The sequence below is a fragment of the Mandrillus leucophaeus genome, unplaced genomic scaffold (genome assembly GCF_000951045.1).
Source record: "Mandrillus leucophaeus isolate KB7577 unplaced genomic scaffold, Mleu.le_1.0 Scaffold103, whole genome shotgun sequence".
NCBI lineage: Eukaryota > Metazoa > Chordata > Mammalia > Primates > Cercopithecidae > Mandrillus > Mandrillus leucophaeus.
This window is the reverse complement of record NW_012098432.1, coordinates 5,541,629-5,569,136: the sequence shown is the minus strand read 5'-3', so window position 1 is coordinate 5,569,136 and position 27,508 is coordinate 5,541,629. Positions and strand designations below refer to the sequence as shown.

The window sequence follows — 27,508 nt, the reverse complement described above, 5'->3', positions numbered from 1 at the left end:
GGTGAAACTCTGTCTCTACTAAAAATACAAAAATTAGGCAGGCATGGTGGTGTGCACCTGTAATCCCAGCTACTTGGGAGGCTGAGGCAGGAGAATTGCTTGAACCTAGGAGGCAGAGGTTGCAGTGAGTCAAGATTGTGCCACTGCACTTCAACCTGGGCGACAAAGTGAGACATTGTCTCAAAAAACAAAGGGTAACTATGGCAATACAATCAGTATGGCCACACTGGTACAGATTAAGTGTTGAAAAGTACGTAAACACAGATGAGAAACATCTGCCTTATGCCTTAGCTTTTCATAAAATAAGGTGTATTTCTTAGAACTATTCTAAACACAGAAATTCTCAATTTGTCTAACATTCCTGTTTTTTAAAAACTTTTTTCGTACTCTTTTGAAATTGTATAAAAGTATAAAACACCTACAGATGAAGTTAGTATGCAATACTAATATCATTAAGGTTGTTAAGTATAATAAAAAATTAATTATTAGGAAAGGGAAGTCTACATACTGGAGGACCATAAAGAGGAACTAAGGGAAGAGAATCAAAAAATAATGAAACACTAGAAATAAAACACTAGATCACATCTTCAAAATAATAATTAACTAGGCTCAATGGCTCATGCCTATAATTCTAGCACTTTGGAAACCTGAGGAGCAATTCAGCTTCTGAGGGGGCAGGATCACTCGAGTCTAGGAGTTTGAGACTAGCTTGGGTAACAGAGCAAGACCTCATCTATACAAAAAAGAAATTTAAAAATCAGCTGTATGTGGTGGTGTATGCCTGTGGTCCCTGCTACTCAAGAGGCTGATGTGGGAGGCTGCAGTGAGTCATGATCATGCCACTGCACTTCAGCCTAGGCAAAAGAGCAAGACCTTTTAAAAATAAAATAAAATAATAATTGGATTAAATAACATAGAAATTAGGAGTAAACTACCTCTACCTGATAGATCACGCAAATTCCCATGACAATAGGCAAGCGGACCAAATGAATGATGAGTGATATAAAATGAAGGCAAAATAAGAAGTGAAGGCAAGAAGTTAAGAGGCTAAATTATGACTGATCTAAGATACTAGCTTTCGTTGCCTCTGAAAAAATATAGTTCAAATACAGTTTAGTGGGAATAACCCTCTGGAGTTAGCATTATGACGGGTTTGGGCCATAATCCTGAAAGACACAATCTCAAAAGGCATAATCCTGAATGTCGAAATCCGAAAAGAGCAAAATCCTTGAAGTCTAAAAATCGCCAAAATCCCAATACCAAAAGACAGAAATCCCAAAAACACAGTTCTGGAAGAAATAACTTCAAAAACAATTTTAAAGACATTGAGTTGCATTTTTAAAAGGGGATTTATTTGAGAAACAAAAACACAACAGAACAATTCATAGACCACTTTACACAATAAAATAGGCAATAATAACATATATTTTTGAAAGCATAAACACTTCAGTGTACTAATGACAGTCACACAGGTATAATAACAGTTATGAGCAGACAAACTGTGTTCACAAAAACATTAGTCAAAACATAGAAATTAGTCAAAAAGCAAAATGTATAAATGCATATCACTGTGGTTGGTAATTGTCTGCACCAAGCTTCATAAATAGTCATCTGAAATACCACCAGGGACAATCTAAGTCTTTTGATGAGCTAGATCAAAAACTTCTATGGGTCACCACATACACAGTTGCCTGAAGAGCTGAGATTTCAAGAAATAAATTTTATCTTTCACAAATAAATGATATACAAAAAGGACATGTCTTCATTTATCAAACAAATTTCAACATTTTTATGTATACACACAATGCTTATACACAGTCAATGCTATGATAATGAACTTCTGTGGAGTCAAATTTCTGATGTCCAAGGCAGCGGCAGAAGCGTCTGTCCCAGCTCTCAGAGAGAGACCAATTCAACTTCTGTATTTGCTCTCTCTGGGCCCTGGCCAATTGCAAAGTGGTCACCAATACTGAGGGCAGATTTTTACCACCTAGTCCGCTCAGACTCACACACTAATCTCTGGAAACAACCTCACAGACACAGCCCAAATAATGCTTTACTAGGTATTTTTTACTAAAGTCAAGTTGTCACCTATACTTAAATCCACAAGTCCATCCCTTGCCAATTTAGCACCCCTATGCATCTCCTTAAACCATACCTAATTTCCAAATAAAGAAAATAACAAGGTAGTAGTTCTGCCTAATATGATGCATCTAACATGATGCAACTATCTTGTGTACAACCAAAAACACATTAATCCCTTCCCTAGAATTAAGCTTTCAGGATTTCAGCATTAAGGATTTTGATCTTTCAAGATTTGAACATTGGGATTATGGCATTTGGGATTGTGTCTTTAAGGATTATGATCAATACCACATTATCACATGTATTATCTTTGGAATAAATGCAGAAATTATTAATTTGAAGATGTTAATTTTAGAAACTAATACTAACAATAGCTTATTCAAGTAACAGCAAAGCACATTCTTTTTGGACAAAATATATTTAAAAAATAAAAATCAGATACAAGACAATTTTATTTTAATTCCGAGTATTTACATTGACATAATGAATAACCTTTATTCTACCAAAAAGTAAACAAATTGGGAAGGCACTGACTTTAAAATCTAGATATTGCCTAACAGAGCAGCCATTTTCTAGGATTATTAATACTTACCTTTGCATATGTTGTGTTGTCTGCAAACTGGGATAGTATAATTTGGGGGTTTTTCAAATCAATACTTGCCATTCCTATTTCACCTCTGGCAAGTCCTCTCCCTTCTACAACAGCTACAATAACTGATGGGCAGTGTGCAGAAATCGCAGATGAGGATGAAGCTGTAAATTTTTAAATAAAGAAAAGATATAAACATTGATAATAATCATTTCTATTTTTTATTTATTTTTTTATTTTTTTGAGACGGAGTTTTGCTCTTGTTGCCTAGGCTGGAGTGCAATGGCGTGATGTTGACTCACCACAACCTACACCTCCTGGATTCAAGTGATTCTCCTGCCTCAGCCTTCCAAGTGGCTGGGATTACAGGCATGCAACACCATGCCCGGCTAATTTTTGTATTTTCAGTAGAGACAGGGTTTCGCCATGTTAGTCAGGCTGGTCTCAAACTTCTGACCTCAGGTAATCCACCCGCCTCGGCTTCCCAAAGTGCTGGGATTACAGGCATGAGCCACCACACCCAACCTGATAATAATCATTTCTCATTCTTTCACATAAGATCTTAAAGCATATCTAGTCTAGGACATGGCTACTGTATTAACAGACAAGGAAATAACCATTTTTTTCTCATCAAAAAATAACTTTTCATTACTAGACCAAATAAAAATGTTAATTCTCAGAGCATTTTGCCAAAAAGTGACTTCACAATTAGAAATAACAAATTTTAAATTGTCTATTTTCTATTTTATTGGAATGGAGTCATAAAAGGACTTGGGTCAGAAAACAGATTATTTACCTTATTCTGTCATTTAAAAGCTATTTGGAGACTGGGTGTGGTGGCTCAACCCTGTAATCCCAGTACTTTGGGAAGCCGAGGTGGGTGGATCACCTGAGGTAAGGAGTTTGAGATCAGCCTGCCCAACATGGCAAAACCCCATTTCTACTAAAAATACAAAAATTAGCCAGGTGTGGCGGCGTGTGCCTGTAATCCCAGCTACTGGGGAGGATGAGGCAAGAGAATTGCTTGAAACTGGGAGGTGGAGTTTGCAGTGAGCTGAGATTGTGCCACTGCACTCCAGCCTGGGTGACAGAGTGAGACTCCATCTCAAAAAATAAAAAAATAAAATAAAAGCTATTTGGGACTGGGCATGGCAGCTCACCTGTAATCCTGGCACTTAGGAAGGCCAAGGTGGGAGGATTACTTGAGCCCAGGAGTTTGAGACCAACCTGGACAACATAACAAGATGTTAGCTCTAAAAAAAACCCTGAAAAATAGTTGAGTGTAGTGGCATGTATCTCCATGGTCCCAGTTACTGAGGAGGCTGAGATGGGAGGCTTGCTTGAGCCCAGGAGGTTGAGACTGCAGTGAGCTGCGTCCATGCCACTGCACTCCAGCCTGGGTGACAGAGCAAGAACTTCTCAAAAAAAAAAAAACAAAAAAATTAAGCATTATATAACTATGAATTCCAATTATGAGATACCTGTGTAATGTGGAAATTAAAATTATAATAACATATCCAACATTTATTAAGTGCTTACTAAGTGTCAAGAATGTTCTAAGTTCTTTAATTAGTTTAATTCACATAATTATTACAACAATCCTATTAAATAGACACCATCATTTTCTCCACTTAGCTATAAGGAGACTGAGACATCAATGTAACTGGTAGAGACAGCATTTGCACCCAGGCAGTCTAGTTCCAGAGCTGGTGCTATGAACCATTACATACATTACTGATTTTGAGATCTGTGCCTTACAAACTATGAATGCTCAGGTAAATTTTTTAAACTTTTAAAACTACCATTTCTTCATCTATAAATTAGAAATACCAAACTTTTTCACAAGATTATTATAAGAATTAATGTAATGATATAGAAGTGTTTTACAAAGTATATGAAATTACTCAAATATAGGGCATTATTAGCATATGAAAAAAGTCAGACTAAAAATTTATTTTTTCTTTGTTTTTTTTTTCCAGACCAAAAATTTCTAAAATTTTATTTTCAAAGACGCAAACTAGTCTTTTGTTCCCTTGTCAACCTTTTAATTAACTCCTTTTCCTCCCTCTTTTCCCTCCCTGACCTGGATTCATTTCTTCTTCCATTCTTCTATTACAATGCCCACAAAAAACTTAAGTATTTATGCTATCTGAGTCAACAGTAAACTTAGGGATTCACTTAAAAATCTATGTGTTCAGGTCTCAGAAACCTTTTCCCCATGAACGTTATGTTATAAATGGTGATTAAGTTTATATTAAACCTACAGAAGTCAGTTTAAACTCTGTAATAGAGTATGACCTTCCTATTTTTAATTAGAAAATAAAAACCAAGTACCAGTTGAAATTCAGTACACAGAGAAGACATTTCCTAGAAGGTTTTAAAAGTACATTTATGCTGTTATCTCTCTGTTGTAAATAATATAATAATGAGCATCGTAATGCATAAAGCTTTTTTCTGGTTTTCTTATTATTTCCTTAAAATGCACCCTTAGAACTCAAATTACTGAAACAAAGCATATTTTTAAGGATCTCAGATATATTGCCAAATTTCTTTTGAGAACTGGACTAATTTTTAATTCCATCAATAGTGTATGAGGAAAGCCAATCTTACTGTATCCTCGTCATTACTAACTTCTAGAATTCATTATGACTATGATTATTGGCTAATTTAATGGACTGCCACTAAAATCTGTATTTTTAAAAGTACTACTGAAACTGAACATAATTTAATATATCCATTGTTATCTATATTGTTTCCTTTTTAGAGATGTTTACATCATTTTATACAATGTTTACTAGGTCTTAAGGTTTTCCAGTATATTTTTATGAGAATTGTATAAATCAATGACAGTAATTTTACAGTTGCTACTAATCTTGATACTTTCGTTATCTCAAAAATTTCTATTTTTGCATAGACAATCTTTCTCTGTATAATTTCTTCCACTGCTTTTCTGCTAAGAAACTCCTCCTTCCTTGCTTGAGATATTCTATATTCATTACTATTTTCTTATACTTTTTGACTTTTTTTTTTTTTTGAAACAGTCTGGCTCTGTCACCCAGGCTGGAGTGCAATGGCATGAAATCATGGCACACTGCGCCTCAAACTCCTGAGGTCAAGTGGTCTTCCCATCTTAGCCTTCTGAGTAGCTAGAATGACAGTCATGCCACCACACCTGGCAAATTTTAATTTTTTTTGTAGAGACGAGGTCTCACTTGTTGACCATGCTGGACTGCCTTCAAGCAGTTCTCCCATCTTAGTTTCCCAGTGTTGGGATTATAGGCATGAGCCACCAAGTCCGGCCTGTTCATTTTGATCTCTCATCTGGGCAGAATTTTCAGCAGTACATTTGGTTGTTTACCATGTCTGGAATGAGAGATGGCCAGAAGTACAGATTTAGATTCATTTATAAGCAGTTGATAATGGTTTACCTAGATGGCTGGGACTTGGAAGAAATATGATTGACAGATTGGTGACAAGATCATTTGAGCATATAAATGGATCTCTAAGATTTAAAATATAAATCTTAAATTTAAAATTTAAAATATTTGTATCCCATGTGAATGTCTACCATCTATTGTAGAGGAAATTCTTAATCAAGAGGACAAAATAATGCAATCTATAGATACCAGTTAGCCTCTTATTTCAATTCTCCCTAAAGGATCTGTTGGTTCAGTATAACTATAATTTCAATCAAAACCTCAATGTGTTTTTTGGTGGAGCTTGAAAACTTGGCCCAAAATTGATATGGAAAAGCAAAGGGCCAAGAAGAACTAAGGCTACTCTAAAGAAAAATAAGGTAGCCTGTGGAGGGTAATGGTGGTAGGGCTGTCCTACAAAAAAATATTAAGACTTATAATAAAGCTAAAGATGGTGTGATACTGGCACATAGCTAGACATAATGACCCATCGGAGTTAAAAAAGAACTGGAAATATAGAAATTAACAGAAAAGGCCAGGCGCGGTGGCTCATGTTTGTAATCCCAGCACTTTGGAAGGCTGAGGTGGGCGGATCACAAGGCCAGGAAATCGAGACCATCCTTGCTAACACGGTGAAACCCCATCTCTATTAAAAATACAAAAAATTAGCCGGGCATGGTGGCGGGTGCCTGTAGTCCCAGCTACTTGGGAGACAGAGCCAGGAAAATGGCGTGAACCTGGGAGGCGGAGCTTGCAGTGAGCCGAGATCGCACCACTGCACTCCAGCCTGGGTGACAAAGCGAGACTCCTTCTCAAAAAAAAAAAAAAAAAAAAAAAAAAAATTTAGTATTCAGAATATATAGAGTATTGCTACAAATCCAGAAAAATAAGCCTAAGGAAAAATGAGTAAAACACATGAACATTAATTTCACGGAATATTATTAAAGATATATAGCCCAAAAGTACAGAAAAAGATAATCTCACTAGTAATTAGGAAAATGCAAACTCAGACTATAGGTAGTATTTAACTGTTAGGTTGAAAAATACTGAGTCTGACAATATCAAATGTTGAAGTGGACTCTTACACATTATTAATAGAGCATACCATAATAACCAATAAATTAACCAATAAAATTATGATTATGATTATTGGCCAATAATAATCTTATGATGATGATGATCATTAAATTGGCCAATAATCATAATAAATTTTAGAAGTTAGTAATGATGAGGATAGAGTAAGATTGGCTTTCCTTATACACTATTGATAGAATTAAAAATTGGCCCAGTTCTCGAAAGAAATTTGGCAATATATCTGAGATCCTTAAAACCTGGTAATTTTGGCCAGGCATGGTGGCTCACAACTGTAATCCCAGTACTTTAGGAGGCTGAGGTGGGCAGATCACTTGTGGTCAGAAGTTCAAGATCAGCCTGGCCAACATGGCAAAACCCCATTTCTACTAAAAAAACCAAAAATTAGCCGAGTATGGTGATGCACGCCTGTAATCCCAGCTACTTGGGAGGCTGAGGCAGGAGAATCACTTGAACCCAGGACGTGGATGTTGCAGCGAGCCGAGATGGCACCACTGCACTCCAGCCTGGACAACAGAATGAGGCTTCGTCTCAAAAACAAAACAAAAAATGGTAATTAAAAAAAAAAATAAAAAAGGTAATTTCCCTAATTTCCCTATGTTTCAGTAATTTGACTTCTAAGGGTGCGCTTTAAGGAAATAATAAGAGACTCAGAAAAAAGCTTTATGCATTAGGATGCTCATTATTATGTTATTTACAACAGAGGGATAACAGCATAAACGTATTTTTAGAACCTTAGAGATGTCTTTTGTATGTCTGTTGAATTTCCACTGGAACTTGGTATTTATTTTCTACTTAAAAATAAAAAGGTCAGGGTCAGGCGTGGTGGCTCACACCTGTAATCCCAGCACTTTGGGAGGCCAAGGTGGGCGGATCATGAGGTGAGGAGTTCAAGACCAGCCTGACCAATATGATGAAACCCCATCTCTGTTAAAAATACAAAAGTTAGCCGGGCATGGTGGCAAGCGCCTGTAGTCCCAGCTACTCAGGAGGCTGAGGCAGAAGAATCACTTGAACCTGGGAGGCAGACGTTGCAGTGAGCCGAGATCACACCATTGCATTCCAGCCTGGGTGACACAGCGAGATTCTGTCTCAAAAAATTTAAAAACAAAAACCAAAAAACAGAAGGTCATATTCTACTACAGAGCTAAAACTGACTTCTGTAGATCTAATATAAACTTAACCACCATTTATACATTGGTAGAACTACTTTAAAAAGTAATTTATCATTATCTTGTAAATATATGCATTTACATAACACACCCTGTAACCAAGAAATTCTGTTGTATATACCTTAGAAAACTGTTATACATGGAAACCTATTTTATCTATCTGCTCTTCAAGAAAATCTCACAGATTTAGATAAAAATTAAAATTTAAGTATAAAAAAACCACTCACTAGTAATATCAGGGTCAACTTTTAGATTTAAATGACATCACGTATAAAAGACAGAGGTTTCTCTTTCTTGTGTGTTTTTTGTCAGAATGGTTAAAATAATGTAGACCTGCATTTATTACCAAACAATATCAGAAACTATATTGCCTTATTAATCTAGACTCAAATTTTGGATAGAGGTAAACTAATGTATTTATTTTTCATTCATATCAGTTATAGATAAATTCAAATGAACTCGATAACCCTAATTTATAATTTACAAAACTTTTAAGTTTCAAAAGATCATCTAGGTTAATCTTCCACTTATTTTACCTGAATATCCCATTTGTGGTGTCCAGCTCTTATAACTTGATCTCTGAGGATTTCCAGTAGACAATGGAGTTTTAAGTGTTTGAGGATAATTAGTATCTCGTGCAGAAGATGAGCTTGCACCAAAAGTAAAGTTTGATGCAACTGTGTTTTCTGCATAAGCTCTTTTGTTTCCAAAGTATGAACCTAAATTTGAAAAATTAACAGTCAATTCTTAAATATTTGAATTATGCAATGATGTATTAATCATTATAATTTATACCATGTTCACTTTCTTCTTTTTTCCTTTTCTTTTTTTTTTTTTTTGAGACAGAGTCTTGCTCTTGTTGCCCAGGCTGTAGTATAGTGGCATGATCTTGGCTCACTGCAACCTCTACCCCCTGAGTTCAGACAATCCTCCTGCCTCAGCCTCCTGAGTAGCTGGGATTACAGGCACCCACCACCATGCCTGGCTAATTTTTGTATTTTTAGTAGAGTCGGGGTTTCACCATGTTGGCTGGGCTGGTCTCAAATTCCTCACCTCATGATCCGCCAGCCTCGGCCTCCCAAAGTGCTGGGATTAGAGGCGTGAGCCACTGCACCCAGCCACTATGTTCACTTTCTATAAAACTTCATGTGAAAATGATTTTAAAAAAAAACAGATTATAACAAAATTAATGACATTATTGATAAATATACGAAAATATGCTAATATAACTTTTGCCTCTACAAGTTCACTGTAACCACTCTGGCTAAAATCATAAATTACCCTTTAATCTTCAAATATACCAGATATGTTGCTAAGGTGTGAATATCTGTCCCCTCCAAAACTCACATTGAAATTTAATCCCCAGTGTGGCAGGAGAGAGGTGGGGCCTTTAAGAGGTGATGGGACATGAGGGCTCTGCCTTCATGAATCAATTAATCCATTCATGAGTTAATAGATTAATGGGTTATCACGAGAGTAGGACTGGTGGCTTTACAAGAAGAGGAGGAGAGACCTGAGTTACCATGCTCAGCTCCCTCTCCATGTGATGCCCTGTACCACTGCAGGACTCTACAGAGACTCCAACAGCACAAAGGCCCTCACTAAATGTGCCTCCTTTGACCTTGGACTTCCCAGCCTCCAGACTTCCAAGAAATATGTTTTCTTTCTTTATAAATCACCCAGTTTCAAGTATTCTGTTAAAAGCAACAGAAAATAGACTAAGACATATGTTTCATTTGTATAATAATTATTAGACCTCTTTTAACCTTCTCCTGTTAATTTCTTCATTGAAATTCTCTCCCCCATGCAAATGGCATTGTAGAGTTTTAGACTCAACTGGCTTCAGTTCCTTATTTAGGTACTTATCTACTGATGTAAGATATTACCTGTTTTACAGGATTGTCATAAAATTTTTAAATAATGTACATAAACAACCTAGCATAGCCTCTTGGCACACAGAAGTTCTAAAATAAAATTTAAAATGTCTGGGCTCTGTTCTCCTATTCTCTTTGATTTCCACAACTCTCTATCTTGAATTCTCTTTAAACCACTTTTAGTTTCCTTTGCCATCTCCTTTTTCCTCTGCCTCTTAACTGTTGGCCTCCAGGGCTCTATACTTTTAAGCTTTCCCTCACAAATCAACATTATACATCTCCAGACATCTCATCTCTCCTCTTTGTTTCTATTAAAATCTATTTTCTGACAACTCTCAAGCCTTCGTATATAGCTGTAACTACTCTCTTAAATTGTAAACCAGGGGTTGCTGAACTTTTAATTTTTCCTTTTTGTCTCTGTGTGAGATTCTCATTCTGTAGCTTAGGCTGAAATGCAGTGGTCCAATCTTGGTTAAATGCAGTCTTGAACTGCTGGGCTCAAGCAATCCTCCTACCTCACCCTCCCAAGTAGCTGGGACTATAAGCTCATGCCACCATGCCAGGCTAATTTTTTGTATTTTTGTAGAGATGGGGTTTTGGCATGTTTCCCAGGCTGGTCTCAAACTCCTGGGCTCAAGTGATCTTTCCACCTCAGCCTCACAAAATGCTGGGATTATAATCGGGAGCCACCGTGCCCAGTCTATTTTACTGTCTTATAAAGACAAGTTCTCACTTTGTCGCCCAGACTGGAGTGCAGTAGTGTGATCACAGCTCACTGCAGCCTCAAGCTCATGGGCTCAAGTAACCTCCTGCCTCAGCCTCTTGAGGAACTATGGACTATAGGTGCACCTCACCACACACAGCTAATTTTTTTTTTTATATAGAGACAGGGTCTTGCTATGTTGCCCAGGCTGATCTCAAACTCCTGGCCTCAAGCAATCCTCCCACTTCAGCCTCCCAAAGCACTGAGATTACAAGCATGAGCCACCATGCCTCAGCATAAACTTTTTTTTTTTTTTTTTTTTTTGAGGTGGAGTTTCACTCTTGTTGCCCAGGCTGGAGTGCAATGGCGCAATTTCAGCTCACTGCAGCCTCTGCCTCCCAGATTCAAGCAATTCTCCTGCCTCAGCCTCCCAAGTAGCTGGCATCATAGGTGTGCACAACCACACCTGGCTGGTTTTCTCCTTTTTTTTTTTTTTGTATCTTTAATAGAGGCAGGGTTTTGTCATGTTGGCCAGGCTGGTCTCAAACTCCTGGCCTCAGGTGATCCGCCCACCTTGGCCTCCCAAAGTGCTGGGATTACAGGCATGAGCCACCATGCCCAGCCCATAAACTTTTAAATAAAGGACCAGATGGCAAATATTTTAGGCTTTGTGGGCCATATAATCACTGTAACAATTACTCAGCTCTGACACTATCACAGAAAAGCAGTCATAGATAATACATAAATAAATGAGAATGGCTATGTTTTAATTTCAATTTTAATTTAAATAAATTAAAATGGCTTTATTTCTATATACTGAATTCTAAATTTCATATAATTTTAATATCACAAAATATTCTTTTGATTTTTTAATGCTTCAAAAGTGCAAAAACCATTCTCAGCTCTATACCTGCATTGTTCAATAAAGTGGCACATGTGAGTATTTAACTAAAGCAAAATTAAATACAATTTAAATTCTGTTCCTCAGTCACACTAGCAACATTTTCAAATGCTCAAAAGCCACATATGGCTACTAGTTACCATAACGGACAGCATCAGTATGAAACGTTTCTATTATCACAGAATATTCTATCAGATGATGTAGCTCTAGAACACTATATCTATCTCTTGGGCATAAAACTTTAGATATCTTCCCAGCATTCTAAACGTTCAGAAGTGAACTCTATCTTTCCCTCAAAATTAATTCTTTATTACCAGTATGGTCAGTTGTACCAGCTTGGCCCTTGTCACTCAAGTCATAAGCTTAGGAGACATTCTCAACTCCTCCTTCATCAACCCTAATATTCAGTGACTGAGTCCTAGAATTCTTTTTTTTAACATCACTAAAATTTAAATCCCTCTCTACTCCTCCCAGCCCATTTTAAGCCTGTATCTTCTTTGGTCCTTGTGCAAGTCTCCTACTTCTTCTCCTTGCTTCCAGTATTACACCTCTCTAATCTATTCTTCAAATCATCACCAGTAATCTTTCTGAAAAACAAATCTGATCAGTATCTCTTTCTTATAATTCCCATGTGTCTCCCCATACTCACCATACGGTAAAATATAACTTCATTATATGGGTTCCAGCAGGAATTAATGATACACTCAAACTGGGATAATTTGATAAAAAGAATATTTGCAAAGGTGTGGACAGGGTGTAGGGGTGTTATCATAAAGAACCAGCATAAAATGTGCTCCATTAGCATTCCTAGGCTTTAGGGAGCTAAGGAAGAGTGGTTGCCAGAAACTGGAGATGGGGAAACTGGAGATGGAGAAGGCTGTTTCTTGTTCTCAGACGACTTTTAGACTATATGCCCTTTCTTGAAACTCATTCACTTGTCTTAATTCTCCTCCTACTTCCTTGACCTCTATTTTGCTACATAATCTTCATATTCTCCGCTCTGGTCCCAACATACTAGTAACTTTCAAATCCATATTTCCCTCAAGTTTCTCTCTTCTTAGCCCTAGTTTCCTATATTCAATTATTTTAATAAAAATATATGGATATCCCAGGGCTCTTCACACTCAGCATGTCCATAACAGAACTCATCATCTTCCCTCTAAAAGTTGCTTTGCCTACAAAATTCCCAGTATCAGAAACTACTACTACCATCTATCCAGTCACCAAAACCAGAGACCTCGTGTTGAACATGGGGGTCTCTGGGCAAAATTTGTCTCCCAGATCTAATTCTCACAACTATATCTACATCCAAGTTTATCTACATAGATCACTCTCCTGCTCTAGCCAAGCAAAATTATTTGCAGTTTTACATGACTCTTCTTTTCCTTTGCATGTGGTTTTCTCAAGAATGCACTCCAGCTTCTCTCCTCTTTCCCTTTGGCTGGCATTCTTCTTTCTACTTATTCTTCAAGACCAGTTCAAGGTGCACTTACTCTGTGAAACGTCTTTTCCCACTTTTGTCCCCATACTTTAATTATAAATACCTCAAAAATTGTAAATACCTCAAATACAGTTATCTCTTAAATGTGTATTTGTTGATTTTTAAGTCTGTCTTCTCTACTGAACCTTAAGTTCCTTGAGAGCGCAGATTATTATCCCCAGCTACTAACATAATTTGGACCTTTGTTCACCTATTTGGGCCTTGGTTCTATCTGTAAAACAGGAACAAAAAAATCTACTCTGCAGAATTATTGTGAGGATCAAAGATACCACCTGCCTAGTAAGAAGCCAGAACAAAGAAGATATATATAAATTAGTGAATGTTATCATTAGTGATAAAATAAGTGGGTGACAAAGCATCTGATGAAGAGAGGAATTAGATTGACAATGTGAACATGCATGTTGCTTTAGAGGAATTGCAAGTAGCTCAGCTTTGTTAGAAAGCAGGATAAATATTAAGAAATGATGGGGGATAAATCTGTAAAGATGAGAAACCAATCCTAATTGCTTTGGCTATCCTTCAAAAGAGTTTGATCTTTTACCTGCAGATACAGGTCTACTGATTCAAGTGGCAAGGGACATGATAAGATCATTTTCAACATAAGTAAGTGGTACAGTAAGTAAGCTAGAAGGACGGAAGAACACTTAGGAATTTGAGGGCTAGGTGCAGTGGCTCATGTCTGTAATCCCAGCATTTTGGGAGGCTGAGGCAGGAGGATCGCTTGAGCCTAGAAGATCGAGACCAGTCTGGGCAACGTAGGACGACACCGTCTCTATAAAAAAAATTTTAAAAATTGCCATCTGTAGGGGCATACACCTTGGTCCCAGCTACTCGGGAGACTGAGGTGGGAGGATCGCTTGAGCCCAGGAATTTGAGGCTGCAGTGAGTCATGATCATGCCACTGCACTCCAGTCTGTGCAACAGAGCAAGACTCTGTCTCAAAAAAAAAAAAAAAAAAAAGAGGAATTTAATTAATCATATAGTGAGTCTGAGGTATCCATTAGTCCATCAATAAAAACTTCAGAAGACAGTCTGAAATAAGTCTGGAGTGTAGATGAGATCTGAGTTGTGGAGTTATTCACATCTAGATAGAAGTGGCCTAGGAAGAAAAAAGCTTTAATGACACGCCCATAATTTGGGAACAAAGGTGAGCATAGCAATTCTCTAGGAGGCAGCAGAAAAACAGGGGCAAGTGGAATCAAGGAAGCCAAATTAAGAGAGTTTAAGAGAAGACCAGTCAAGAACATTAAATATAGGCCAGGCAGTGGTGGCTCATGCCTGTAATCCCGATGCTTGGGGAGAGCAAGGCAGGAGGAGCACTTGAGGCCAGGAGTTTGAGACCAGCCTGGGCAACATAGCGAGACTCTGTTTCTAAAAATAAAGAAATTAAGAACATTAAATGCAGCAGAAAGGTCACATGAGATGAACTGAAAAATGACCACTGGAGTTGGTATTTGTTACTTTACCATTGTGTTGCAATCGTGTGTGAAAAATGGTGATGCTTTGTCATGAATAGAGACTAGTAAAATAATAAATGATTTGAAGGACATGCATCTTTTTTGTTTCTTTGTTTTGAGTCAGGGTCTCACTGTGTCACCCAGGCTGAAATGCAGTGGCGCGATCTCGGCTCACGGCAGCCTCGACTTCCTGGACTCGCCATCCTCCCACCTCAGCCTCCTGAGTAGCTAGGACCACAGTCATGCGCCACCACACCCAGATAATTTTTGTATTTTTAGTAGAGATGGGGGATGGGGTTGGAAGGTTCACCATGTTGGCCAGGCTGGTGTAGAAAGAACTCCCGGCCTCAAGTGATCCGTCCACCTCGGCTTCCCAAAGTGTTGAGATTACAGGGGTCAGCCACCGCCCAGCACACATCTTTTAATACTAAACATATTATTTTCCTGAATTAGACGAAATGTTCAATTTATTCTATTTTATCCCACCCTAGCAGGATTTGGAGAATTAAATTCAGCAGTCAAAGATCAGCTCACCACTTCTATCAGCAAACTCACGCACAAACTGTCATTTGTCAGACACTCTGAGGGACGTTATGTGGAATACTTCAGCCTTCCTCAGAACTGAGCCATCCACAATCAAGGTCTTGCAATAGAACCAATTTGAAAAGTCAAGGCTTCTAATCACCCAGACCAAATTCCCAGGGCACTCTGATCTCACGCCCCAACCAAACCACAACTGAACTTCACTGTGGTAACCACCACGCACGTGTCCCTGAGCCTCCATGAACTGCCGGCCTCTAGCCTCAAGGAGACTCCTCCACCCAACCACTCCTTGCCTTGAGCTGGCCGGGAGCCTGGCGCGGGGCAGGGGAGGCTGCTGCTGCTGCTCCGGTCGCCCGCGGCTCCTGACGTGCCGGGAGGGGTGGATGCAGAGGCCACCTGGCCTGAAGGGTGGCTCTGAGGAGTCTCCTGGAGTCTGAAATTGTAGCGGGGACCCTGTGGTGAGCGGGTTTCTCCCGACGACGGGGAAACCGCCGGGGCAGAAGGCGAGGCTGATGAGATCTCAGGCCTCAGCATCCTCCCAAACCTTCCCTGACCCGAGAAGTGTGAGGTTTCTGAGGACCCCCTCGCGTAGCCCAACTACGGAAGCTGCGCAGCTGGAAAGAGCGGGAGAACTGCGCGCCGAAGAACTAAGCTGCACTGCGCAGGCGCATGCAGCCTCAGCTTTCCACATGGATTCACGTGCTTCAGGTCTACGACCCTGCTTCCAGCAGTTCCCAAACCCATCACTTTCCGCATGAACCTCACTGGAACCTCCTCAGCCTGCAGGTATCAGACTGACCAGAACTCTGCAAGGCCCATCAATTACCACCCAATTTGTTAGCCCCATTATTCTCACAGCACCCAATCTCCCTTATTGCAAAACGATACGTGCATTTCCCACACATCCAAGCACACTAGCTTATCTTGAAATGTAGAAACCACCAAACAGTACACCCAGTGCCTTTGACACAATGAGAACGTGTAATGCTCACACAGTATAACTCACCTAAAGTTTATCTTGTGACCAAATATAGGAAAGATCTGGTTATATTATCACAAGACAGTGTGCACATGGCCGTGTGCATAGTAGAGTAGGAAACAGGGACAGACTAACTGGGTAAGATCTCTGTTAACAGTTCCCGGTCCACTAATTTCTAGTACTGTGGTTTCTAACATATAAATCAGTTAATAGCATACTAGAAGTTCAAACTCCAGCTTTGCAATGGTGACCTTTAGAAAATTCCTTAAATAAGGCCAATAGTACCAACTTACCAGAGATCCGTGAATTAACCATGATGCAATTATCTGGATACTGTCATATAGAAGTTATTAGAAGACATTAATTTACACCACTACTGAAATCCTGTCACTGTTGAGTATCTCAATAAACCAGTTATGCACAGCAGTTTACCCACATGCAATGGCAACAGTCCTTAAGAACGTCTCTGTTCTTGGAATAATTATTGCACAGGGTATTCCAAACATACTTGAGAAAATCTCAATTTCCATCAAAAAACCTTATTTTCAGATTGGGAACGGTGGCTCCTGCCTGTAATCCCAGCACTTTGGGAGACTGAGGCCAGAGGATCACTTCACCTCAGGAGACCAGCCTGGGGAAGACACTGCCTGCCCCCAAAATTAAAATATCAGCTGGACATAGTGGGCATGGTGACAGGTGCCTGTAGTCCCTGGTACTCAAGAGGTTGAGGTGGAAGGACTGCTTGAGCCCAGGAGTTTAAGGTTGCAGTGAGCTGTGACTGCACTACACCCCAGCCTGGGGAACAAAGGAAGACCCTGTCTCTAAAAAATAAAACTTAAAAACAGAGAATACCTCATTTTCACCAAAACTGTAAACCCCTAAAGAGTAATTGTGCCCATTTTAGGCAGGGCGTGGTGGCTCATGCCTGTAATCCCAGCACTTTGGGAGGCCGAGGCGGGCGGATCACGAAGTCAGGAGATCGAGACCAGCCGACCAGCATGGTGAAACCCCGACTCTACTAAAATAACAAAAAAATTAGCCGGAAATGGAGGTGTGAGGCTGTAGTCCCAGCTACTCGGGAGGCTGAGGCAGAATTGCTCGAACCCGGCAGGGAGAGGTTGCAGCGAGCCGAGATCGTGCTGCTGCACTCCAGCCTGCACAACAGACTGTCTCAAAAAAAAAAAAAAAAAAAAGTGAATTGTACCCATTTTAGCTTTTTAAGAAAAAGATAGGTGCAAAAAAATACTGTGGCGACCATCAACTTAACTGTTAGTGTTTCCTTATTTGAAGATAACCCCGTCCTTGGGTAATTCTGATATATAAAATGCTAAAAAAAAATGTACAGTCCGAATCACAACCCCATTTTAAGATGGTAGACCGCCATTTAACCTAAGTCTGTGACTAATTCAGAATAACCATATTCAAACCTATGAATCATTTCCAAATTTCAACAGCCATTTATTTTGTGCATCATTTAATTCATGTATGGGTTCTATCCACTTTCATCAGTTAACATTCTTGTTGACAAACCATTTTACATCAACTTGCTATAGAACACATGAAAGGTATACATGGGAGAAAAATCAAGTAGAAACCTAGAGTTCTTCTACGTTAGCTCAGTTATTGAACATAAATAACAGACACAGAAGTATACACAAAAAACTGTAGTCAGAATAACAGGACTTCAGAATAAAGAGCAGAAAATAAAATACAGGTCTTTATTTTACAATATGTATAATTATATAATTTATTAAAATTAATTTAACACAATGTACAAAATATTAACAGTATTCATTTTTAGATTTAATAAGCACTTCAAATACAGAAATGTTAAAATGGCAAAACTATACTACGCAGCTTTCACTTTAATGAATCTAGCTCACTAGCTCAGGCTGAACATTCACTCTCTGAAGCACTTCTTCAGGCATGCAAAAGACAGGATTAACAGGTTTAATCTGTTCTTCTCCCAAAAGTGACAATCCAGCAATTCCAAATAAGGTATGAAAAGGATCCACCTATTTAAAAAAGAATTTATATACAGATTACAAAATGAAAACTTCTTTAACTTCAAATCATTAATACCTGACCTTTACCATATACTAATTTTGTTAGCAACAGGCGACAAGAAATTTCTGTAAGATTGTTCTATATCCTTCATACATTCTACGAGAAATAGAAAAAAAAAACTGCTTTCAAAGCAACACTTGGAATACCACCCTGGAAATCCATGGAACCATGAAGGAATGCGACACTAAAATAATTTATACAAATATGTCAGAAATATTACTTGCCATATCTCCTGGTCTGTCTGCAAATCCCCCCGTTTCTTCATCTTGACATGCTAAAATGAAATTACGTAGTTTCTCTCTATCAATCCAATGAAGTCTTCCAATTATCTTTAGGGAAGCCAGGACCCACCATGAATAGCATACATCTGGTAACTAGGAGGGAAAAAAGTTGCCACAATTTCATTCTCTTTTATTTCCCTAATTTTGAGAACAATTTAAAAGTGGATTAAGTCTCACTCTCAAGTATCTGATGTTCTAAGTGTCAAACCATGTGGAGGGACGAAATCCAGGGATATACTGACATGCAGGGTATGAAATACTTGCTTAGAATGAAAGATAATCAATTAATGGGTAAGAAGAGACCAAACTCCAATTCATAGGTAACCATGCTAAATATCTCAGTACTCACTGATAAGCATGCACCTACCTTGTTTCTATCTGCAACAAACACCTAACTCAGCCCCTTAACCAAGAAGCTAGTAGTATAATCATGAAATCCATGGGTACAGTTCTGTTTTTCTACCAGCACTGTCCAGGTGGGTACACACCTGCTTAAAATTCAACTAAACCCTAGCTCTTCAAAATATGGTGACATAAGTCTGTAAGGAAGAAAATCCCACCCAAGGCTGCATTTTAATGAGATCCTTGAATAACGCATAGACCCATTAGAAGCTGCCCTAGATTGTGAGCAAATGCAGGCCCAGGCACAGCCACCCATTTTTCTGTTGACAGTTCCTCAGGTTTTTTATTCCACTCTGTTGTAGACAGCAACTGTGGGTGTTTCTCTGCCCATTGTCACTCAGAAAAACTGAGGTTTAAAAATAAAAATACAGGCTGAGCACGGTGGCTCATGCCTGTACTCCCAGCACTTTTGGGAGGCTGAGGAGGGTGGATCACCTGAGGTCAGGGGTTTGAGACCAGCCTGACTAACATGATGAAACCCCATCTCTACTAAAAATACAAAATTAGATGGACGTGGTGGCGCACGCCTGTAATCCCAGCTACTGTACCACCACGTCCCATTCAGAGGGCACAGCAAGCTACAATCCTTGAGTCAAATCTAGACTATAGTATAGGAACAGATTTTACATTTGTAAATCATTTAAAAATAGTTCTGGGTCAGGTGCAGTGGCTCACGCCTGTAATCCCAGCACTCTGGAAGGCTGAGTCAGGCGGATCACAAAGTCAGGAGTTCGAGACCAGCCTGGCCAATATGGTGAAACCCTGTCCCTAATAAAAGTACAAAAATTAGCTGTGCGCCTGTAGTCCCAGCTGCTCGGGAGGCTGAGGCAGGAGAACTGCTTGAACCTGGGAGGCGGAGGTTGCAGTGAACTGAGATGGCGCCACTTCACTCCAGCCTGAGCAACAGAGCAAGATTCCATCTCAAAAAAAAAAAAAAAAATCTGACATATGAAATATGAGTATATCTGTCCATAATAATTTTAATTGGAACACAGTCATACTCATTCATTTCTTACCACTTATGGCTGCACTTGCTCTATAGGAAAATTACATAGTTGCAAATGAGTATTTACTGTTTGTCCCTTACAGACCTGATATAGGGACCTATCATGTGGAGGAAAATTTAATAATATCCTCTCTCCAAACTAAATTATCTGGGTATTCCTTAAATAAGAAGACTGCAAACAAAAATTCTGTAGCCTAATTTTTTAAAAATCCAATTTGCCAAAACCAACTGTCCTTAAACATGGAGATTCCTGTACAAGACTGTCTGGAAATGGACATTAGGATCAACGAGTATTTCAACTCATGGGGCTCTACTTTTGCCAAGGGGAGTCTTTTAGTAGGATGCATTACTGAAAATTTGCAAGAGGGAAAGTTAATAAATAAGCTCATGGCCAATTTACAATATTGAAATAGGCAAGACAAAGCTGCAGCATTCACTCAAGGTTCTAAAGTCAGCAGAACAGAGCTTATCAAACAATACCTTCTCTGGCCTTCCATTGAGCCCGCCTGAAGGTAACTGTCGTTCACAAAGCCACCAGCCAAGTAAATCAGAATTTACTTGATGCAACTGACTTGTAATAGCCAGAAATCCTGTGCAACAATAGATCTAAAATTACAGACATAAAGTATATGTGTATAATAATTTCTTGACAGTAAAAGTGATAAAACTACTCAAATTATTAAAACACCACTTTATATTTTAAGGTTTTTTTCTCGATCTAACACTTAAAATTCCAAGCATGTATTAATACCACATATCTGAACAAATCCAACCATAGTGTTACTAGTATGCAATTCTGTACTGAAATATTACTGTCAAAATTTCTTCATGGTTAGTAAATCACAGCCATTCACATATTCAGTGTTCTCTGACACAAGAAAGGAGGTTCATCATTTATCTCAGGGCAGAAAGAAAAATGTGTGTGTGTTTTTTTTTTATCTGTATGGTTAGTGAAAAATTAGTGGAAAAAAATGTGTTTTGGTGCTTACAAACCTACTTATGTTTGCTTAGGTCAGAGGGATCCACTGACAGAGAAAGGTATATAGTATATAAAGCAAAGCAATGAAAGCAACTAAGCAATTTTTAAGATGCCATATTACAGTCATTAATTTTATGTGTATTTGATAAACACCGAAATAACCCATTTTCCTATTTTACTACACTTGCTTCCAAAATGACAATAAATTTTCATCTGTGTTAATAAATTACCTGCCCAGCATGGGATTCAGAACCTGGTCTGCAACCAAATCCACCATCAAAGTTCATACAGGATAAAACAAATTCAATTGCCTTTTCCACATTAATAGCATCAAGCTTCCCCTACAAACAGAAAAAAACAAACAAACAAAAAAAACCTGTTAAATTCCAGAGTATTCAGCAGATCAGACAAAAAAAAAAAAAAAAATCCAGAGCATTCCTGAACTTTAATCATTTCAATCAAATATTCAAAGCTTACCAACAAAGCCAAAGTTGCCACCGCACAAAAAGAGAATCTTGTATCAATTTCTCCTACAATAAAAAGAGATCAAATCAAGGCAGGTGTTACCAAATTATACATGAGTCATCTAAAAACAAACTCTGCACAACTACTACTTTAAATTGAGTTCAAGCTTAACTTTTTTTTACCCTAAAGTAAAAACTTTAGGGTAGTCAGGAGGAAAGCTAAATCTGAAGTGCCTTTACTTCCCAAGAAAATTCCTTTGTCAAAAATAACAGCAAATTGACCAGGCACAGTAGCTCTTGCCTATAATCCCAACACTTTGGGAGGCTGATGCGGGAGAATCACTTGAGCCTAGGAGTTTGAGACTAGCCTAGGCAACATAACAGGACCCCATCTCTACAAAAAACTTTTTAAAAAAATTAGCTGGGGCTGGGCACTGTGGCTCAGGCCTGAAATCCCAGCACTTTTGGCGGCCGAGGCAGGAGGATCACATGAGGCCAGAAGACCCCATCTCTACTAAAAATACAAAAGCCAGCCAGGTGTTGTGGTGCATGTCTCAGCTACTCTGGAGGCTGAGGCAGGAGAACTGCTTGAGCTTGGGAGGAGGTTTCAGTGAGCCAAAATTGCACCACTGCACTCCAGCCTGGGCAACAAAGCTCTACAACCCCAGCAACTCTGCCTCCTCCCACCAAAAAATAAACAAACAAACAAACAAATAGCTGCCTGTGATGGTATGAGCCTATACAGTCCCAGCTACTCAGGAGGCTGAGGCCTGAGGATCATGAGCGTGGACTGTCAAGGCTGCAGTGGGCAGTAACTGCACCACTGCACTCCAGCCTGGACAGAGCAAGACCCTGCCACAAAAAAGTCACAGCAAATTATCTTAAACTGCTTAAAGAATGCCCAGAAAGAGAAGAAAACTAATAGAACCAAAAGTATTAGGCAATTTCTAATAATGCAATAAACTTACCCTACCTTATAAAAGTAGATTTTTCACATCCCATGAAGCAGCTGGTCTCTCTGGCCTGCACTGTGTTCATCCCTAAAGCAGAGATTATCTACATTTATCAAATAAAATTCTATTCCCTCCCTCCACTCAAATATTCAGCAAGTTTGTAAAGTTTTTTTAAAATTTTTTTCCCTTTCCAGCAAGTAGTTTTTAAAAAACTTTACAAAGCCACCAAATATTGGGGAAAAAAAATTCCACCTACCTTATCTTTTAGACTGGCCCCCTCTGTTCCAGTGCTCCTGTATGCTGATATAACTACCACAGTGCATGCTGGAAGTTCCAGCAGACCATTAACTCCAGTTAGACCAGCTGCTTAGTGGGACCTGAAAAGATGAAAAACTTATAAACTGGTTACTAGCAAAACCAGTACATTTTAATATTGGTATTTTGGGTAGAATGGACTAAATCTGACATTACCCCAAATATCTCCAGCAAAAGAACCATCTTCTTTCTGTAGACCTTTAACATATTCCACAACTTTATTTACGTCGATAACATTAATACTGTCATACAGTGTAAGAATCTGCAATAAAGACAAGTATTAGGTAAATATCCCTTTCAGGTTTATTCTAATGATCTTATGCTCAACTCTTTTTAAGTTGCCAAGCGCTCCTTTTGTCTCTGTATATAGCCTTTTCTCAAATATGCAGACTCTCCTATTATTCAATAAAACTAAAGATATTATCAAAACCCAAATCTTTAAAGTATAATTTTTCTACATATAAACTTTAACTTGGCATTCCAAGATACTCAAGTGTACTAACTTACATACACACAAAGTCCTGATCTTCCCATCTCAGCACCCAGCACCAGAAAGACTTTAAACCAGGTAGATGTTCACCAATACCAAAATCAAACAGATCCACTTAGCTTTTTAACAGTATTTACACATACTGAAGATAAAAATTTTACCCTCCAAGGTCTCAGTATAATTTTAGAAACTCACATCAACTTTGGATTCAGCTAATACATGCCATTACATCATTGACCTTGTAGGACAGCTTCACTTTTGTAACAAAACTTTTTGACCAAATCCTAATAGTTTCAATTTCCAACTCTGAAGTAAGAGAACACACTATCAAGATCATTGCAATTTTAATTAGTATTTACCTGGACAGCACTAAGAGTGTATAAAAGATGAGGATCATGTCCGATACTAGCACTTATTCCACCACATTCATGTTGGCAAGACTTAATAAATGCCAGAATCTCTTCTCTATTCATGCGATGAAGTTGTCCCATGAGATCCATTACTGTCAGACCCCAATAGATGCCACTCATTCTTAAATACTCAGACATACAGTATTCCTAAAATACACAATTTCTTAAATGTGTCAGTTTGAACTGAAAACAGGTTATAAAGAGATCAAACACAAAGCTAACTTATTAGCCATGCTGCTATTTTTACCTCTTCTGACCTTAATGGCACTAATCAGTATTGAGTTTAAAATTTGTGCCGCTCAACGTTAGAGGCCATCTTCAGACACAACTATTAATCAGAAAAAAAACAATTATCTGAGAAGCACAGGATTAGTTCATCTATGGTTGACAATACAAACAGGGCTTTAGTTTCTCCCATGAGCCAAAGACAGAAAAGCATCTACCTTTTTCATCAGTGAAGTTTAGGGACAGTATTTCTTTCCGAGTACCTATATCATATTTATCGGACATCTATTTCAATGTGGACTCTGTACAAAACTTATTATCTATTAGGAAATTATATAACTTCATGAAAAATCAAAATGCCCTAAACATTCTAAAGATGTCTACGCCCAGATAAAACAGTGGCTAATCAATGATAGATGAAAATTAGTATTAGGATTCCAGAAACAAATTTTTCCCACAATCAACAATGCATTACATTTTAAGAAGTTTTGTGGCTGGGTGGTGGCTCCTGCCTGTAATCCCAGCACTTTGGGAAGCTGGGGCAGACAGATCACTTGAGGTCAGGAGTTTGAGACCACTCTGGTCAACATAGCAAAACTCTGTCTCTACCAAAAATACAAAAACTAGCTGGGCGTGGTAGAATGCGCCTGTAATCCCAGCTATTCAGGTGGCTGACTTAAGCCCAGGAGGTGGAGGTTGCAGTGAACCCAGATTGCACCACTGTCCTCCAGTCTGGGCAACAAAGTGAGGTTATATCTCCCAAAAGGAAAAAAAAAAAAGTTTTTTTAACAGGTGGTGCATCTTAATTTGCTACTAACCCAAATTCAGGGCATAGATAGCAGATAAAGGCAGAAACGAGTCCAGCCCCATCCATATGGCCTTAACTCTATGATTGCTACTAGAGTATTTTCAAGGTTATGGGAACCTAACACTTAAGTAAAAAATTAATACATACATCCCACAAATAGGTAGATAAGCTTAAGACAACTGAGTTTGGATACTACAGGGAAAAACTTACTCTTAACTAAGTTGTTTACTACTTTTTGCTAAGATTGTCCCAGAGAGTTTTCCTTGAAATTTAAAAATTTAAGGTAAAACCTTTTCAAGGTCTCAGAGTAATTCTAGAGCTAAAGTGTTATTACACATCAGCAATAGATTCAGATAATACATGCCAAAACATCATTGACCTTGAAAGTATTACTTCTAACTACAAAAAGGGAAACCCGTTTTGTACCTCAAACCCTTATCTACTTTGTCTGGCAAGCCCTCTCAGTATAGGTGAATACTGCGATTCTAATAAGCCCACAATCTCAGACGTCCAAAGCACACTTAACTGAAGTTCAAAGGCACAGGAAATCCTCAGTTCTCTGCATGGAGTTGGATGCCATTTTAAGACATAAAATATAAATACTGTATCACCGCTTATAACTGTCACACTTCTTTAAAATAAACTTTCCAATATAAAATCATACATACATAATCATCTTTCTTTGAGCCATAGGATGCGATATAATCTGCATGTTTCTCCAATAATAGGGTGTCTGGTGCATCTGACTTGATAATAACATCCTTCTGTGGAGTGCCCTTTCAAAATAAAAAAGCAGTAATCCATCAATGTTTACCTCTACAATGTTCTTCTGCTCCACAGCATAGATTCAACATACATCTCAATTTTCACTTCGTTTCATCTTGTAATAGGAAAATGTTCCATTTAAAAATTGTAACTAGGGAGGCTGAGGTAGAAGATCGCTTGAGGCCAGGAAATTTAGGCTGCAGTGAACTGAGGTTGTACCACTGCACTCCATCCTGGGCGACGGGAGACCCTGACTCAAAAACAAAACAAACAAACAAAAATTCTATCTAACAAAAAAGAACTTAAGTCATTCAAGCTCCATCTTAGTCACGATTCAGGTAATTTTCAGGTCTCAGAGTAATTCTAGAGCTAAAGTATTAATAATCAACTTTAGATTCAGAATACATGCCAGCTCATCATTGACCCAAAAAATTACCACCAGCATTGCTTGTTTTTCACTTTTCATTCAAAAAGGTAAGTAAAAAATAAACACCATAGAATATCAAAGCTTATCATTTCGGGACAATTTACGGTTTACATGTGGCAGAGAGCATACATACATATTTTTTTTATCTAACTGGCCCTTAATTTGCAAGCGAATTTTTGCTATCAAATGCAGGTTTCAAAGCACCTTCTAAATATCCCAAAAGTTGTTCAAATGTATTAAATAAGTAGTTCTTTTAGCTCCATCTTCTCCACCTTTAATCCGAGTCTCTGTATTTGCAGAAGTCCCCATGTGATGTGGCTCTAGTTCTTTTCGTATCTTTATCTTCCTCATTGAGAGTACACAGTAGTCATAATAATAGGTCATTAAGATTACGGGAAGTGATTAAGTACCGAATTTTCCTCTGATCCCACTAAAAATCTTAAAGCGAGACCACATCACTAACGATTTTAAAGAAATTTTTGACATCCCCCCTCCAAAAAAAAAAAAAAAGCCACCAATCAGCCCCAGCTTTTTAGAGGGTTTAAGAAATCGGGCTGCTCAACTCTAACAGGCCCTCCCTACAGAAGGCCTGGATAAAATCAGAAGCGGCATTGCCCGCGAGGTCTGCAAAATATGCTGAGTAATATTTCACACTCAAAAAATCTTCAAGGCCTGTGTCTTAATCATTCTCCAGCACCAGGAAACCAATCCTAAGGTGACCAGTGTGCTTAACCCTACTCAACCCTACCCTACCCTACCCTACCCTGTCTGCTACCAACCCATCAGGACAGCAGCGGTTGACTCACACTTACCATGTCTAACAGGGAAAAGAGAGATCAGGGTCAGTTCCTGGGTATACTTAGGAGCCCGGCGCCTGCGCAGATGCGCCACTCAGGCCCCCATGGCGCTCCGATATAGCTGACCACACTTTCGCCTGCAAGGCAGAACAGTTCCACGGCTGCCGTAGGACCCCACTGATGGCTCATAGGTGTCTTCACTGCCTGCGTTCAAAGTCCCGCGACCATATTCTTGTCCCAAAGTCCCTCCGATTTGTCCAGAAACAGTTTTAAATAATATTTAAATATTTGAGTTGCTTTTAAGAAATCATTTGTTCTAGTTGGACGTGGTGGCTCACGCCTGTAATCCCAGCACTTTGGGAAGCCGGATAGCAGGATTGCTTGAGCCTAGAAGTGTAACCACCCAATACTGGGGTTCACTCTGCCTGCTGCTGACGGGGAGCCCATTTATCAAGACAGGAGAATTGCAATGGAGAAAGAGTAATTCTTGCAGAGCCGGCTGTGCAGGAGACTGGAGTTTTATTCTTACTCAGTCTCCCCTACTAGTCATCAGAGTTTTTAAAGATAATTTGGCGAGTAGGGGCTTGGGAAGTAGGGAGTGCTGATGGGTCAGGTTAAAGATGGACTCATAGTGGGTAGAAGTGAGTTTTTCTTGCTGTTTTCTGTTCCTGGGTAGGATGGCAGAACTGATTGGGCCAAATTACCAATCTGGGTTGTTTCAGCTGATCCATGGAAAGCAGGGTCTGCAAAATAGGTCAAGCACTTATCTTAGATTTTACAATAGTGATGTTATCCCCAGGACCAATT

At 38.8% G+C, this 27,508-nt stretch overlaps 2 protein-coding genes across 2 annotated transcripts in view; both read right to left on the bottom strand.

Moving 5' to 3' along the window:
* Nucleotides 1–15,982, bottom strand: part of MSH4 (mutS homolog 4) — a 147,471-nt gene extending 131,489 nt beyond the window's left edge. Inside the window, 3 exon segments of the mRNA XM_011977988.1 lie at nucleotides 2,678–2,838; nucleotides 8,891–9,073; nucleotides 15,627–15,982. Of these exon segments, the coding sequence (XP_011833378.1) occupies nucleotides 2,678–2,838; nucleotides 8,891–9,073; nucleotides 15,627–15,867 (585 nt within the window). The 5' untranslated portion in view covers nucleotides 15,868–15,982.
* A 1,767-nt stretch (nucleotides 15,983–17,749) lies between these two features.
* On the bottom strand, nucleotides 17,750–26,797 carry RABGGTB (Rab geranylgeranyltransferase, beta subunit). Its single transcript, XM_011977860.1, has 9 exons — nucleotides 26,717–26,797; nucleotides 25,381–25,488; nucleotides 23,629–23,826; nucleotides 22,936–23,041; nucleotides 21,525–21,577; nucleotides 21,278–21,388; nucleotides 20,549–20,674; nucleotides 18,604–18,753; nucleotides 17,750–18,327 (listed from the first exon to the last, which is right to left on the bottom strand). Exons 1-9 carry the CDS (start codon nucleotides 26,717–26,719, stop codon nucleotides 18,187–18,189), a joined length of 996 nt encoding a protein of 331 aa, XP_011833250.1. The 5' UTR covers nucleotides 26,720–26,797; the 3' UTR covers nucleotides 17,750–18,186.
* Between the last annotated feature and the right edge of the window lie 711 nt (nucleotides 26,798–27,508).